Source organism: Pygoscelis adeliae, unplaced genomic scaffold (genome assembly GCF_000699105.1).
Source record: "Pygoscelis adeliae isolate BGI_AS28 unplaced genomic scaffold, ASM69910v1 Scaffold325, whole genome shotgun sequence".
Classification (NCBI taxonomy): Eukaryota; Metazoa; Chordata; class Aves; order Sphenisciformes; family Spheniscidae; genus Pygoscelis; species Pygoscelis adeliae.
In genome coordinates this window covers 355,249-371,864 of record NW_008824769.1, presented here as the reverse complement: position 1 = coordinate 371,864, position 16,616 = coordinate 355,249, and the positions used below count along the sequence as shown (strand labels likewise).

The following is a 16,616-nucleotide window of genomic DNA, read 5'->3' as shown; positions in this document are numbered from 1 at the left end:
TGGCCCCAGGCCGCCAGCGTCCTCGCATCCCAGCATTGCGGGGAGCCGTCACTTTGTTCTCCAAAACCTGAATAGAGAGAAAAATACGGGGAAAACCCAAGGAGCGTGGAGAGGGTTAATCCTGCGAGCGGAGTGAAGAGCACAGCTGCTGGGTTCGGGTGCCAGGGCTGGCACCGCCCGGCTCGGGGGTCACCGTCCCCTGGCCGCCCGCTGGCACCAGCGGGCCCAGGGCAGGGGCGGCCCAGCCAAACTGCGGTGCTGCTGGGGCGAGCTGAGCCCGTTTCTTCTCTTTTCAGGTCAAACTCCAGAAATCCCTGGAGCACCTTTCAAAGGAAGTGGAGGACATGAAGAAGTGTGAGTCAGCAGAAAGGATGAAAACCCAGGAGTGCAAGGCAGGTGCCTGGCTTAATTCTTAAAGAATGGGCTTCAGAGATATCAGCAATTATGATCTTGTCTGGGGCCGTGAGTTTGGCATGGTCCTCAGGGTGGGACATGTCCCCATGTCCTGCTGTTGTATGGAGGGCCGGTGCTGGAAACCAGGCTCAGTGACTGTGTGTGGCTCTATAAACAAATTAGAGAGGTTTGCAAAGAAATGCTTTGCAAAGAGCAGCATGCCAGCTCCACCAAAACCAGGGGGGCTTGTGTGCCGGTTGAACAGACAGACAACGGATAATTTTTATTTGCTTTTTGTTTTACAACCTGTGCTCGAGTTACAAGCCAGGCGTGAGCCACACGGTGAGGTCTGTTTCACAGCAATAGGAACCAGAAGTGTTTTCATTAAAAAAAGAAGCAAAGCTGAATTACTGCACTGCTGCCCGACTCCAGGCAGTCCCGGTGAGATATGACGCCAGCAAGACAGCTGCATTTCACGTCCCTCGGGGTGGAAGCTGGAAAGTAAAAGTAACTGCAGAAAAGGAAACGAAACTGCTGGACCGAGTTGTCCAGCCCTGAGCTAGAGTTGATTATTAATCAGCTTTGGCAGGGAAAACAGGTTTCTCCGGATTCCCCTAGTTATTTGCTCAGCTCCCCTGCCTGCCTGCCGCAACCCGGCCAAGCGGGTGGCGGGTTTTTGGGGTGCCCCTGTGCGCCCACCATCCCCCTCGGGGCTGGGATGGGGCCGGGGATGGAGGTTGTGAAAGAGCCCTGTCACTCTCCCCCCGCCTGCCTGAGTCAAGGCTCCAGGGCCGCGGCTCATCTGCCTCCAGCTTCCTCCCGGCCTGGCGGCTTTTTTAGTAAAAAAGGAAAAAATGTCCTTTGTGAGCAGTTTGGGGGGGAAGTGGCTGTGACCGTCCTGGCTTGTCAAGCCTTTGTGACTCAGGTCCAAGAAATCATGTGCTTGGACAGAAAAATAAACGCAGTTCAGTTTCCTTTCACTTATCTTCTGGATTTTGAGGTTTCACCGTCCTAGCTAACTGCGGCGTGTTTTCTGGTGTTTCAGGTTTCGAGCAAAGTGCCAATTTTCAGGGCTCAGGCGAAAAACCCTAAGGCACTGGCAGACCCTGCCTGTTGCTGGCTGTAGTGAGAGCTCTCAGACACCCGGGGAGTCCTCCCTGGCTCCCCCTTTCCATCCCTCCGCAGCCCCGGGGTTTCTTCCACCTCTTTCCCATTGCTGTGGGTTTTTCCAGACATGGAGCAGTTCCTCCGGGCTGCCCGAGCAGCGGGTTAGCCTGAATCTAGCTGGAGGGATGACTTGTGCAACATTTAATAAAAACCCACCCCGACACCCGATGGCATCTCCTTGCAGCCCAGCAGCCCCCCCCAGCCCCTCCGTGCTGCACTGAGACATCACTAGACATCTGAGGTCCAGCTGAGCAGAAATGCCCGGGGCAAAGTCCTACTGCTGGTAAACTGAGGATGTTGAGTGGGAACTCAGGCGAGGTGAAAGCGCAGCAGTTAGCCTCTGGCTGTTTTTTTAAATAAACATGCTTATGAAAAAAATGCAGTGGTTTCCCAGGGCCTGATGCCGGGCGTGGATGCCAGAGAATCAGGCTCTGTCTTGGCTGCCTGGCTAACGTTGCCTCGCTTCACCCTGTGTATCCTCTTATCACAAGGAGACGGTGAAGAAAAAGCGGGAGAGGATTGTGAGCGAGTTTGGGAAGCTGCATCGGCTGCTGGCTGATGAGGAGAAGCTGTTGCTCCAGAAGCTGGAGGAGGAGGAGAAGCGGATTCTGCTGATGATCAATGAACCTGGCCAGGCTGTTGCTCCAGAAGCTGGAGGAGGAGGAGAAGCGGATTCTGCTGATGATCAATGAAAACCTGGCCCTACCTGTGGAGCAGAAGTCCTTGCTGGAGGAACTGATCCTGGAGATAAAGGAGGAGCCCCAGCAGCCGGCCGACGAGTTGCTCAAGGTCAAGCTATGGCACCGGCCCCACTAACTCAGCCCCGATGCCTTTGCCATCTGGGTGGGTGGCAGGGGCTGGGCTGGCTGGTGGGCATGAGGCTCTGGAGCCCCACACCCAGAATGTTTTTTCTCTTCTCCTTCTAGGACATGAAAAGCGTCCTGAGCAGGTAGGTACCCGTGCTCATTCCTCCTACCACCCTGGCTGCCTCCAGGCTCTAAGTGAGGTGTTCGTGTCTGCTCCACGCCTCCCTGTCCTCCCTGCCCAGCATCTGGTTTGGTCCTCCCTGGGGCTGACAAAGGAGGGACTGAGACCAGCGGGGGCTGGAGAAGAGACTCCATCCTCTTCTTCCTCGCCTGGCCTCGTGGTGTGTGAGATGCGTCCCCTCCTAAGGGGACTGCCTGGCTGGCCTTGCTCCTTCCTTCCCGGGGACTGGCATCGCCGCTCCCCGCATCATTGAGCTCTGGTCCCATCGGGCTTGCCGATAATCAAGCGGTTATCCCTAGTGCTCTTCACAGCCGAAGAGCTCAAGGGAGGAGATGCATCTGTGCAGCAAACAGAAAAGCATTAAATCCCCCCCGAGCAGGAGACTGGCCGTGCTGTGGGCTCTGGATACAGCCCACGGGCATCGCTCTCCTTTCAGGTGCGAGGGGGTAAAGTTCCAGTCCTCCAAGGCTGTGTCCGTGACCCTGAAGGAAAACTACAGCATCCCCGAGCGCTGCCTGGGCATGAGGGACATGCTGAAGAAGTTTAAAGGTAAGGGGGCTGCTTCTGTGCTAGCTCCTGGCACATTTGGGCTCCGGTCTCCCCCCCGCTCCCCATACCCTGGGGCATGGGGAAGTTTCTTCAACAAGCTTTGTCCAGCTGGTCCCAGTTTGTGTACTGATGAGTTCAGGCCGGTTTCATGGTAGGGAGACCTTCCTCGTTCTGGTCTTGGATGGGTTGTGAGGTGACCCTGAAGCCTAGGAGGTCACTCGGGAGTTTCAGGCTCCGTGTTGGCCACGAACTCTTGCTTTCAGTGTTGGCTGTTTCTGAAGCTGTGCCGGGGGCTGCGGAGCCACCCTCGTTCTTTTTCTGCTCTGCAGCCAGCTGCCAAATATTTTGATGTGGTTTATGGTTAGCATGATTATCTGTATTGCACTTCCCCACTGCCGGGCAGCGCTGGGAGCTGTGCAAAACCACGGGCACAAGCAAGTAAATGTGGGAGGTAGGAAGATCTGGAGGAGGCCTGCACCCAGGTCGCAGGTACCCGCTTGTGTCCACACCTGCAGACCCCTGAAGCCCCATCTGGCCTTCCACCTTTCTCTCACTCCAGTGGACGTGACTCTGGACCCCGAGACGGCGCACCCTGAGCTCACCCTGTCTGAGGACCGCAAGAGCGTGCGGCGCGGGAGCAAGAAGCTCCTTCTGTCCCTCTTCGACAACCCCAAGAGGTTCAGCACTGCTCCAGTGGTGCTGGGGAGTCAGGTCTTCTTCTCAGGCCGCTGCTACTGGGAGGTGCAGGTGGGAGACAAGCCGGAGTGGGGCTTGGGGCTGTGCAGGGAGTCTACCAGCCGGAAAGGCAACGTCGTCTTCTCCCCAAACAATGGCTACTGGGTGCTGCGGCTGCAAAACGGGGGCAACTATGAGGCCCTCACCTCGCCTGTCTCCCCTCTGACCCTGAGCGTGAGACCCCGGCGCATCGGGATCTTCCTGGACTATGAGGCAGGAGAAATCTCCTTTTACAACGTGAGTGACCGCTCCCACATTTACACCTTCACCGACAAGTTTTCAGGGAACGTCCGGCCTCTCTTCTTCCTGGGTGCCTTTTTGGGGGGCAGAAATGCAGAGCCCTTGGTGATCTCCTGGGTCAGGGACACGCAGGGGACCGGGTGCATCGTCCTGTGACAGTGGCTGCCCTGGCTTCTCACCGGCGGGCAGAGACCTGGGAGCCCGACCGGCTCCTCCTGTGCGTGGGGCAGCACCGCTCTGTGCCTTGGTGAGCATCATGGCAGGGTCCCCGCGTGCTCCTGGCTGCCGGGGGTGACCCGCCAAGTGTGACACCCACCGCGTGCCATGCCCGTGCTGGGAAGGGCACTTTGCAGCGGGGATGTGCCATAACCCCCTGTGCTGCCAATGGGGACAGGGGAGCCCGCTGACCACCGCTGCCCTGCCCCTCATCTCACGGGCTGCTGGAGAAGGATGCGCACCCAGCCTGCTGTGTAGTGCTGATTTTGGTGTGAGTTGTGCTGGAACAAGGCAATAAAGGGTTGATTTGGGGAGCCTTGTGTGGTTAACAGCGTGGTTTTGTGGCATGTCCATCTCCGCTCGTGAGCCCCAGCTAATCCGCAACATCTCAGAGGGCAAAGGGTGCTGCTGGACCTGGTCCTCTCCGGCCCACAGAGGGTCCCCAAGAGATCCCGCTGTGGCACCGGCGGGACCCGGCAGCAAGCCGGGCACCTGCCAGGCAGGGATTTGGGGGCGGCAGCTGCCTGTGTAGTTGGCCATGCTTCAGCCTCGCGGTGCTGGGGCCTGGGGTGAAGGCAAGGGGACATCTGTATGGGTGTGGGTGCTGCACTGCCTGGTGGCTCCTGGGCTGCTCTCTCTTGTCCCCTGGAAGGGAGATCACCTCCAGTTTGGTAGGTCCAGCCCCTCCGCCGCCCCTCACAAGCTCTGTGGGTGGGAAATCTCCAAGCGTGGGAAGCTGTGTGTTGCACCCCCCAGGGTGGGGGCACTTCGGGGGCTGCAAAACCCAGGGAAAGAAAAATAACCCAGCCTCTGCTGATGTCTCCAAAGGTCACCTTTGGTCTCTCCATCCCCCGGGACATCCCTTCTCCTCCAGGCTGTACTGCTGCCCCAGCCTCTTGCCTCAAGCAGTCTGCCATCGTGTTGCTGGAGGAAAAGCTCTCGGGTCCTTAAGCTCAGCTGTGGCATCAGCCAGTCCTACTCATCTAAACCAAAGTGGCTGTGGTCCACAGGGCCGGGAGGCAGGAGACACTGCCCCGGGGGCAGACGGGGCGGAGGTGGTGCCAGCAGCCGTGGACTGCCAGCTGGAGCGGCTGCGGAGCGTGCCCTTCAGACAAAAATAATGAAGCTGCTTAGTTTAAAGACCAGTTCAATTCAAATAAAATGAGATTCGATAAAGCATGGTCTTAGATGCTCAGCACAATTTCTCTGTCCTGAATGGTGCTTTAGGAGTCTCCTAGTGAAAAATGATGCTGGACCTGAGATAGCAGTTCCTCTCGGCTGAGTTTTGTTGGTTTTGGGGAGTTTCACCCTCCTCCCTTCAGCTGCAGGCTTTTTCTTTTGGAGGCTGCACGGCAGAGAGAAGAGACCAGCCAGAAGAGCCCAGTCCCAGCTTTGCCATGTTCCAGGAAGGAGAAGGGCAATGGGTCTCAGTGGGCTCTGCAGCTCATTTACCTCCATGGAGATCTTACAGAGGGAGTTTATGGAGCCTGAGAAGATAAGAAAGTACATGAACTTGACAGAGGGCTGGAAGCAGAGGCAGTTATGGGGGGCAGTGGTGAGGACAGCCAAGGAAACCTGTTGTGCAGGGTGACAGTTGGGAAGGGACCAAGCTAAACGTCACTGAACCAGGAGCAGGAGGAGGTGGTGGTGGGATGGGAACTGTCCAGAAAGCAAGAGCAATCTGACCATGGCAAGGTGACAGATGGGTGGCACTTGCTGCGGCGCCGGAGGGTTGAAGAGTGTTTTCAGAAGAAGCAGGAGGAAGTGCAAGAGTTTGGAGATCTTGCAAAGAGGGGGAGGAAATGAATGAGCAGAAAGGATGTGAACTCACCCTGATGCAGCATCCAAAGCGTTCCTAGAAATCATGAATCTGCCTCTCCCAGGAAGGAGAGTCAAGGTTGAAGGCATGAGATCGCTCTGCATACGCTATATAATTTTCCATCTGGGGGACTCTCTGCATCACCTGCAGCTAAGAAACTGCTCGGGGCAGGTACCATTCTGCCCTGAGATACCCAGACTGGTTCGCAATGGGCAGCTGGAGAAAAGCCAGGAGCACTGGGACCTGGCTTTTAGAGCTCCCTGCTGACTTAAAGCTAAAGCTGTTCCTAAAGCTGTTTGCAAGCAGTTTTTCTGTTTAAGTCATGACAAGTCGAGCTTGCCCCTGTCCTTGGTGGAAATGCGTTTATTGCCTGGCTCTGGCCTCCACGCAGATCCTGCCCAGCAAGGACCAGGTCCTGCTCGGGCCACCCGCCCCAGCCGCGAGGGACGGCTGCACGGCACAGCGCAGTCCGACCGCAGCAGGTGGGTCTTCCCCCCCAAGCTCCCAGCTCCCCAGCTCCAAGCAAGCTGGTGACCCTCACATGGCATCATAAGGTTATTTATTACCAAAGGGGCTGACCTGTATGCGCCAGGCTAATCACAGTCACACCATTTCCATTTGATTTCCATATGCTGAAGGAAGATGGGCATATACATAGGCATGTACATGTATTTTGCAGGGACGTTTTGGGTTGAGACAGTCTCTTGCTGTGGTGCGTCCCAGGACTGATCTGTTCAAGGTGTCTGGTGTTACTGAAGGCAGTAATCCCTCGGGATACCACGTCTGGCAGAACAGCCACGGGCTGGGGTTGGGTGATCAGGGAGCTGTTTTACTGAGCCATCAGTAGATTAACGTCACATTTTTAGGCTTTAGCTCCTGGGGCAGTTTGGCCACCCAGAGGTGCTGATTATGTCCCCTGTTAAGATTCTCTGCAGCAAAAATTACAGACCTGCAGTTTTAGAAATGTGTTTTCTCAAGAAATTTTAACATCTTTCTTTCTCTTCTAGTGGAGTGGAAAATGCTTCATCATCTTAGGGGGATGTGAGTAGTCGCCTGCGTCTTTCTAAGAACTGAGCAGAAATGTTCTTTTGGGGCTTCGGTGCCAATTCTGCCTTCTGTTGGCCATTATGGGGAAGGTGATAGCCAGGCACCATTTCTAGCATAATACTTCCGTGTCTTCCTCAGCCCTGGAAGTCTGGGATATATCGCTACTTTAGGAAAACATTACTTTTGTATGCAGCATGCAAAACCATCCACTTTTACCTGCCTTTTTTGGGTGCTGGCCCCCCAGAAGAGACACGCTCCCCCATCTTGCTGTCGGGAAGAGCCATTTCAGGTGGAGGACTGAGCCTCCCCTCCCTGCGGCGAGCCGGGGCCCTGGTACCTGGGATGGTGGGGAAGGCACAGAGTTAGCAGTTTTGAGCACAGGGGCATTTTGCCTTCAGGGTGTCTAATACCTCTCTGAAAAAGTGGAGATGTAAAAGCTGCCAGACCGTGAACCTTGATTACCATCAATCTGTATCTCCATCAGCACAGCACAGCTCCTCCTGCTGTGCAACGCCAGACTCCGACCTCCAACTCCCCTGGTTGTCGTTGTACCTCAATATGCCTACGGACACACCAGGGTGATATAAACAACAAATACATAGACATGTGCATGTATATTGTAATAATGATGTTATTCTTATCATAGTAATGATTTTATTTTTGTTCACAACTAGGCTTTCTCAGGGTTTTCGTTAAAAATATTTACTTTTATATACTTTGCACAAAATATTCAGTAAATACCGCACTCTGGTTTCGGGATGAGTCTCTCTTTTAGTAGTTTACAAATTCTGAAACCCTTGACACCATTGCTCTTGTTTTGGTCTGAATCCAGAGGAAACCCCCTGCAAGCCACCCTCCTCTTGGGTCCCAGCCTCCCCTTTCTCTTCATCTGCTGCCTCCGGCTTAGTGTCCTCTGCTTCTTGCATTCACCTGCCCTGTCTCCGGTGGGTGCTCCCTGAGCACCCCGCGAGGCTGTTTCTGGGAGGGATGAGCATCATGATTAGCCCCTGAGACCCATGCATGAGCACTGGGGCATCCCGGGGCTCCTCCGAAGGCTGCACGGTATGAGGGTTTTCTTGCATCACTCAGCTCTAGCAGCAAGGTCGGCCTCAAACAGCTGCATCAATGTATATGGCAAATATATCCCCTACCCTCCTGCTCTGGGCAGGGTGATCCCCGGGTGCAGATCTGAGCTAACGGTGACATGGGTACTGCAGCCCCTGCCTGCCTGTCCCTGCTCCGGGCCACCTTACTGCGCTTCTTCTCCTCCTCCTCCTTTGCAAAACGTGGTGGCTCTGAAGATCGCCAGGGGTGCTTTCTCCGTGCTCCCACTGCTGCTTGCAGGCCTTGGAGGCAGCTGCCAGCTCGCTGAAAGCTGCTGGCTGCCTTTGCCTTGCTCGTGCGGGCTTCGTTCACACCTCTGTGCCCGGGGGTGTGGATTAACGAGTGCGCTGTATTCCTTGCATGCACTTTGAGGGCTCCTCTGAGCTGTCACGCGTAGGTGGGTGTAAGATCAAGAAAGACATGAGCAATTCAGGACTCCCTGCAGGCTCCCAGAATAGCGGTGAGGAGTTAGCTGAGGTACCCGGGGTGGGTGTCTGCTGTGGGTGGCTTGAACGTGACCCGGGTTGCTAAGGACATTGGAGCATGAGGTTGTTTGCAAGAGGCTCAAACAGTGCGCGGGCTGGATGGTGCTCCGCGGATGACCCTGCCCTGTGGGTCCTTCGACAAGAAACCCCAAGGCTGCGGGACTGCTCCCAGTGCCACAAGGACAGATGGGGCTTGTATCCAAGAGGGACTGTGGAGGCTCAAGCCATTTTGGGGTGACCCCGTTGCAGGTCTCCCCTGTCCTGTCCCCTGCTCCTGCTCTTCCCTGGAGCGCGGACAGCTCTGGGAACTCACTTTTGTGCCAATCTCAGTCTTCAGGGTGAAGCTACCAGGCTCCGGCACTCAGATACGGGGCTGGCTGGTACCCAGTGGCCAAGGTGTCCTCACCTGCAGTGTGGCCACGATGAGCCCTGCTCCCGGAGCTGGCCCTGGGACATGCAATGCCCAGGGGGTCAGGGCTGTGACCAAAGCCACTGCCCTCACACGCAGGAGCAGCTCCTTGTCACCAAGGCACAGCCACCTTCGTGGTGATGCCCACCCGAACCACACAGCCATGGGCTCCCTCCCAGCCTCTCCTGGGGGAAGTGGGCTTGGGTCCTGCTCGCTGGCACAGCTCTCCATTTCACTCCCACTCCTCCTCGGATGCTTTTTTAAGCTGGGTGCAGTCAGTGCTGTAGCGGGATGACTGATGAGGTGCACGCCACCCCGTGGGCTGAGGAGCTGGGGGCTGCAGTTCCCAAAGTGACGAGGCTCCTGACATAACTGATACGCTCCTTCCTCCCCCAAATGCACCCATGTCCCTCTGGTCCCTTCCAGCCCCACCTGAGGCTCCTCTTTCTGCGCAGCTTCCACCCAGCCTCTGCCCTCTGTCTTCTCACCTTCACCCTCGTCCCCCGGAGCCCCCTTCCTGCCTTGCTACCCCATGTCTCACCCATGTTCATGTCTGTCCTCCCAAATTCTGTATGTAAATGCTGTGGGGTTAGCTGAGTCTCTGACCTGAGCCTTTTGCCTTGGGCTGCCCTATAGGCACCAGAGGTCCAGGCAGGAGGAAGCCAAACCCTCGTTGTTCATCCAACAGTGCATGCCCACAGCTGATCAGAGCAATCTAAATGCCATCAGTGGTGTGGGCTCCATCTCCTTCAGCTCCGGTGGGAGACCAGCCCCAGGGCTGCAGTGGCGATGTCTCCTTGCAGGGGCAGATCCTGCCCTGGGGCTGGGGTCTGGCAAGGCGACTGCAGGGGCACACTGCATCTCTGGACAGGCGTCTCTGGACAGGCATCTCCAGAGATGGGCAGGTTTTGGAGGCACGGAGAAAACGCGCCTTTTCTCATCAGAAGGACACATCTGCTAAGCCTCATGTCCCAGCTAAATGAGAGGTTAATGGAATAGTTCTAAAAATCTTGTAGTGATACATATTTTTTCCATTCTCAGCTCTGGGAATAGCTGATCCATTTTAGCTGCAGCTCGCAGAAAACTTTCCCTGAAACAGCCAGCAGGTTACATTCCAGCCCCTAAAGGTAACATTTTAATTGACTATAATGGGGCCAGCCATGGAATTTAACTAGCTGCCAGTAGTCATAATGAGTAGTGATTAAATACCTTATAAAAAGAGTGAGCCAGCTACCTGAATGTAATCTATGCCCTTCTCACACCTCCTCCTTCATGGTTTTTCTCTTCTTATTTTGCAAAACAGCATGTTTGGATAGGGAAAGCTTGTGGGGGTTTTGACAGCGTAGAAAAGGGAATAAAGAACATGTTGTCACTATTACAATTTCAGCTATTGTCATCGCAAAGAATTGTAACAGGCAAAGACAGAAAGTTCTTACAAAAATATTTATTTCTCAAAATTTGAATTAAATATTACATCAAAAATGCAATTAATTAAATACAAAAAATATAACCTGAGCATGAGTCTTCATTTAAAAAATATATCTACTAAATAATACTCTTATTTGTCTGAAGTGGAGTTATTGCACTTGATCCCTCTCCTATAAAAAATTAAATAGCAAAACTCTAAAGTCAGATTCTGGAGCATTTTCAATTTCCTAACTAGCTTTAAATGACACTGAAGCATTTCCAACGGAGCCCACAGCTGCCTGTGGCTCGCTCATCCTGGCGGCTGGGGGTTGCAGGGTGGCAGGGTCTGTCTCGGGACCTCAGTTCAGCTCCAGCTCGTTCACGTACTGCTGGACCCAGTCCTGCTCGGGGTTGGTGCAGACTTCACGGCCCCTCTTTGTGATAAACCTGTGGGGTGCAGAGAGATAAGTTTTCGGTGGGAGAGCACTGAAGGGGAACCCTGCCCCAAACCCAGCCTCGCCCGAGGATCAGCAGAATTTGGGCATGCAGCACATCATGCCCATCACGCTGGCAGCGATGTGCCGACAGTGATGTGTGCTGAGCCCATGGATCATCACCTTGCACCTCTTGGCCCCCCATCCCTCCGGGTCCGGGGGTCCCTGGGGCCAGCCTCCATCCCCTGTCATTTGAAAAGGGGTCTTTCCCTCTCTGGATCCTCAGCCCAAAGGGAGAGCCCACCACCACCCTGGAGGAGAGGACTTACACGATGGCTGGCTGGGAGCACAGGCTGTTGGTCTCGTAGTACTCCACCACGAAGCTGCGGGGCAGCTGCCGGGAGGCGTAGGTGAAGCAGCAGGAGGTCGGTGGGTCGGAGCCAACTGTGAAGGGCAAAGACGGTCGTCAGCAGTGGCAAGGGATGGGGAGCAGGGGCAGGGAGCTGAGACCGCAGACCCCCGGGGCTGGGGAGTGGGGAGGACGTGGAGGAGGAAGAGAAAAGACGGGGTCTTTTTTCTTCTTCCTTTGATTCTTTCTCTTCTGGGTTCACCCTGAGCTGGTGCTGACACAGCCCGTGCCGTGCTTTGAGCTGTGCCTTTCCCATGGCAGGAGAGCCCCAACGGCCCTGGAGCACCTGCCAGAGGGCAGTCTGACATGGGAAGGGACCCAGGGGCGAAAGGCCTGGCAGAAGGGACCCTGTCCCAGCAGCGACACCTTTCCTGTCCCCATTTAGAGAGGAGATGGAGAGCCCGGACTTACTTGGCGCAGCGGAGGTCTGGTAGCAGAAGGCGGCGATGAGAACAGCGAGGGCAGCCACAGAGACCTTCATGTCAGCTGAGAAGTGGTGGTGGGAGCTGAAGCAGGCAAGTGGAGCTTGAAAGCCTCTTCTCTGTCTGATGCTGAGGCAGTCAGCAGCTCCACAATTTATGGGGTGAGGAGGTCTGTGCAGCAGCTTGCGTAGGCATGGTGGAATTTCCCCCAGAAAGGAGGCTGCTCATGGTGCAGTCTCATGGTGGAACAGAGCAGCAGCCCCAGCCCCGGAAGGACGAAGCTCCCTCTTCGATTCAGAGCCTCCCCAGTGACACAGGATATGAAACAATCACCATTGCTATTTCTGCTTCTTTCATGAATGTCCCTTAGTAAGAAGTTCCCCTGTGGAGGTTCCTGCATTTGTCAACGGGCCCCTATTACGCAACCTCCTCAAGCAACTTGGAGGCAAGAGTGCATCCTTCCAAGAGCTGTGCAAATGGGCTGAAGAGCATGGATGGGATGAGGCTGGTTAGGGAAAAAGGGACTGAGGTGTCCTTTACCATGGACTGTTTCCCTTCCACATCTGCACAGCCCATGCTGCCCCAGTAGCAGGAGTGGGCTCTGTGTCCTGTACATGTTTCACATAGTTTGAGGGGACTCAGGGCATGTCCTGCAGCTGTGACAGCACCAGCACAGGTAGTGGTGGGCATGGAATAAGAGTCCCAGAAGCTGAAGCACTTGAGTTTCCTCCTCAGTTTAAGGGAAGGGAGAGCTGAGATGGGGCATTATGTCCTCAAGGTCCTGCCACACTCTAGGTCCCAAAAGGAGACCCTAATGACCAATTTAGATTAGACAGTTAAACTTCAAGGGCTACTGATAGGTGAGGCCTATCATTGCTAGGCATGGAGATGCAGAGACCCAAAAGAAGTATGGAGACGTTGACTGTGACCCTGATGATGAGGCAGGAGGGGTTCCAGGAGCAGGGTGAGGAAGAAGACACTGCTTCTGAAGATGAGGAGCAGGTTAACTGCGGGGTGAGGGCATGGGCAGAAACTGGGATGTCCAGAAAGAAAAGAGTATCCAATCTCAGAAGAAGAGAGAAAATTGTAATGACCACAGACAAGGAGGAATGACCACGTTGTATGGGAGAGAGTAAGAGCTCGCAGCCCTCCGAGGGCTGGGCAAGGGCTGCGACCAGGGACGGTTAGAATCATAGAATAGTTTGGGTTGGAAGGGACCTCTAAAGGTCATCTAGTCCACCCCCCCTGCCGTGGGCAGGGACATCTTCAACTAGATCAGGTTGCTCAGAGCCCCGTCCAACCTGACCTGGAATGTGTCCAGGGATGGGGCATCCACCACCTCTCTGGGCAACCTGGGCCAGTGCTTCACCACCCTCAGCATAAAAAATTTCTTCCTTATATCTGGTCTAAATCTACCCCCCTTTAGTTTAAAGCCATTCCTCCTTGTCCTGTCGCAACAGGCCCTGCTAAAAAGTTTGCCGCCATCTTTTTTATAAGCCCCCTTTAAGTACTGATAGGCTGCAGTAAGGTCTCCCCAAAGCCTTCTCTTCTCCAGGCTGAACAACCCCAACTCTCTCAGCCTTTCTTCATAGCAGAGCTGTTCCATCCCCCTGATCATTTTCGTGTCCCTCCTCTGGACCCGCTCCAACAGGTCCGTGTCTTTCCTGTGCTGAGGGCTCCAGAGCTGGAGGCAGTGCTCCAGGTGGGGTCTCACCAGAGCAGAGTAGAGGGGCAGAATCCCCTCCCTCGACCTGCTGGCCACGCTGCTTTGGACGCAGCCCAGGATACGACTGGCCTTCTGGGCTGTGAGCGCACATTGCTGGCTCATGTCCAGCTTTTCGTCCACCAGTACCCCCCAGGTTCACTGAGAAGAAGCCACCAGCCTACACACAGACTGCCATGGAGGTCTACCAAACACCTCTCTGTCCCTGAGGAGGAGGAGCGGGAAGGCCTGGCAGGGAGGTGATGGTTGCTCTGGGAAGAGCTGAGGGCTGTCCAGCTGTAATGAGATGTTCCTAGAAGAACATCTCTTCTCAACAGAGTAACAGACACATTTCTGGGAAATGTCTCCATTTCATTATTTTCAAGACACCACCTAATGGTGACGTCTTGGCAGATGCTACCTGAAAGTCAGTGGAAAGACTATAACATAAAGCAGAGCAACCCAACCACACCACCAGCACCTCTGCACCCCTACCGCAGCGCTGGGCACTGACTCATCGTGTTTCTATTAAAGGCTCCCGGTTATTGACCCCGGCACCTTCTGTAAATAATCTGGTGTTTTCCAAATACCACTCCAACTCCACACGGTGTGCACAGTCCTCCACCAGCTGCGGCTGGTAGAAGGGGAGGCAGGGCAGCTCACGGCCATCAGCTGCCATCAGCTGCCTCCCCTTCTGCCAGCGGCGGCAGGTTAGCTCCATGCAGGTTAACTGCTCTGCTCCATGCAGGCAGAGAGGAGTCTGGAGGACAACGTGGTCCTGGACTTGCACAGGAGAAGTCCCAGAGGTGGCCCACCCTCAAGGAAGCTCCTGCTGGGAGCCGTGGTGGTGCGCCTGCCCCTCGCCCTGGCTGCGGAGGGCAGATCTACCCCATGGAGCAAATGTGGCTCTTGCCAAGCTGAGCATCACCTCCTCCCTGGCCACACTGTGGCCAAGCTGGTCCCCTCTCCATCCTTCCCTTTGCCATCTGCAGAGAGAGGCACCTTGCAGGCTCACCCATCAGTTCAGACCCCACTCCCCTCTCCGCTCGTCAGCTTGCCTGTCCCCAAATATCCTGGGAGGATGAGGAGAGAGCCTGCCTCCGCAGGCAAGGTGCCCAGCCAGGCAGGAGGTGGGAACCTGGCATTCAGCCGGACACCAGCTGGACCAGAAATTGTCTCTGAGCTCGCGCTGGCTTACTTGGCTCCTCTGGTTGCTCAGGGAATATAACTTGTAGATGTACGTAAGAGCGTGGTTTGCCTCTGACTGTTCCCTGTGATTGTACCTTCAGGCATTCATGGGTCATGTCTTGAGATCTACCACCTACAGCCATCTGGTCCTGTCCTGCTCCCAAGGCACATGATGTGGGTAGGGCAGGCAGGAGAAATACCATTTATGGTGCAGAAATATTCCGATAAAAAACAAGTTTCATTAAAACAGAGAATTTGTTGGAAACCTGCATTGATTATTCAAATGTTTTCAATGAGATATTTTTCTGTTTCAGGCAGCTGAAAACCTCCAAGCGTTTATACCTTTGTCAGCAAGCAGATGCCAAATTATTTTGGACTGTCAGGGACTATTTTTTAATTAATCAAAACTTTCTCGGTTTAGCTGAGTCAGTTTAGGATCAGTTTAGCCTAGATAACATGTGTTACAGGGGCCAGGTAAGGGCTGAAACTTTTCTACTGCTGAAAGCCAGAAATAACGCCAAAGTCAGGGTGTTTGCTTCCCAGGGGTCTGTTTTTTCCTTAGAAATCTGACAAAACCCCCCACTCTGCCAGCTCTTTGCAGGCTGGATAGAGGTGGGAGGCTACAGTCATATCAGTGATGCCCTGAGATGTTGCAACACGCTCCTAAAAATGTCTCCTTACCCACTCCCCTGCATTCCAGTCATGAAGAAATGAGAAAGTAATTTTTTCTAGCTCTTCCCCCTTTTAGAAAGAGGGGAAGCTGCGTGTCTCGGATGAAGGACCATCTAACCCGGGAGGTGCTCTGAGATGGAGAGAATGCCACGGAAGAGTGGGCCTCAGGGGGAATGAGGTTCATAGCACAGCAAAACGGTGGTGTAAGGTGGAAGTGTTCCCACCGTGGCTCCAGCTGGTTTCAGGACCCATGACCCAGCCTGGGGTCTCTCTGTGCCCCCACTGCCGGCAGGCAGCGCTTGGAGTCAGCAGGGCGGGCTGACTGAAGCAGTCTGGCTGATGTTGCACCAGTGTGCATGGAGGGATATGACAGAGGTTTTTCTGCAAGCCCCCAAAAAATCCCAGGAGAAAGTGCTAAGTAAGTAAAGCAACTCCCCAAAATAAATTCAGTGACAGCAGAAATAGGGAAATTCTCGATCTTGAATGAAACGGGAACCCTGAAAAAAATGGTGAGACTGGCTGATGTAAGTTGCTATTTATAGCAGGTTTTAATGCTGAGGAGTCAGGATTCTCTCGGAAAAGGAAGTACTTAAAAATGTCCCGAGTTCAGAAACTGTCTCTAGGACAAGCTCCACCTGCAGCTTCCACCTGCAGCGGTCTCCATCCTGCCCTGCTCAGAGCTCGGGCACCGGTGATTTTCCATAAGCGTCCAGAAATTTCACCCCCACCATTCTTGACATTTCTGGAGAAATGTTGGAATTTTTGAGATGACGTCATGTCCCGGAACTGGCTCCAATGGGAACCTGTGCATGTGGCAGTGACTGGGAACCGTCTGTCGCCCCCGCGCCGGGTGAAGGGGAGAGCACGGCCATCCTGGCCGGGCGGCATGAGCAAGCGCCGGTCACCGCTGGCCGCGTTGCACAAGAGACCCCTTGGTGTTTCCCTGAAATTGTGTGACTCCAAGAAGATGTTTGTAGCTGATAAGAAAAATGTATCTCATTAAAGGTTCAATCTTCCTCCAGCAAGGGCATTTTCTGAAAAAAATACCCTGGGGAATACTACCGCTTGCTATTCGCTGATGCCTCAAATTTTTCCTGGCCTTTCTTTTGAACCAAAACAAGCCAAAGAGGCTTAAGTGTACCGTCTTTCAAAGCGAATGAAAGTGAAATAAAAAAGCCTCCTTGCTCCCCCCCCCCCCACCCTTGGCATGAAAGGAAAAGAAAAAAACAGG

The 16,616-nt window shown here is 54.4% G+C and overlaps 2 protein-coding genes across 2 annotated transcripts; one reads left to right on the top strand and one right to left on the bottom strand.

The window, feature by feature from the left end:
* The first annotated feature begins 288 nt into the window (after positions 1-288).
* Positions 289-4,600, top strand: LOC103916605 (E3 ubiquitin-protein ligase TRIM39-like). Its single transcript, XM_009323615.1, is given in 6 exon segments — positions 289-392; positions 2,052-2,191; positions 2,193-2,349; positions 2,487-2,509; positions 2,984-3,096; positions 3,656-4,600. Coding segments are annotated over 6 exon segments (1,053 nt in total). The 5' UTR covers positions 289-344; the 3' UTR covers positions 4,228-4,600.
* Positions 4,601-10,917: 6,317 nt separating this feature from the next.
* LOC103916604 (C-C motif chemokine 4 homolog) lies at positions 10,918-11,882 on the bottom strand. Its single transcript, XM_009323613.1, has 3 exons — positions 11,813-11,882; positions 11,322-11,436; positions 10,918-11,005 (listed from the first exon to the last, which is right to left on the bottom strand). Exons 1-3 carry the CDS (start codon positions 11,880-11,882, stop codon positions 10,918-10,920), a joined length of 273 nt encoding a protein of 90 aa, XP_009321888.1.
* Positions 11,883-16,616: the final 4,734 nt, after the last annotated feature.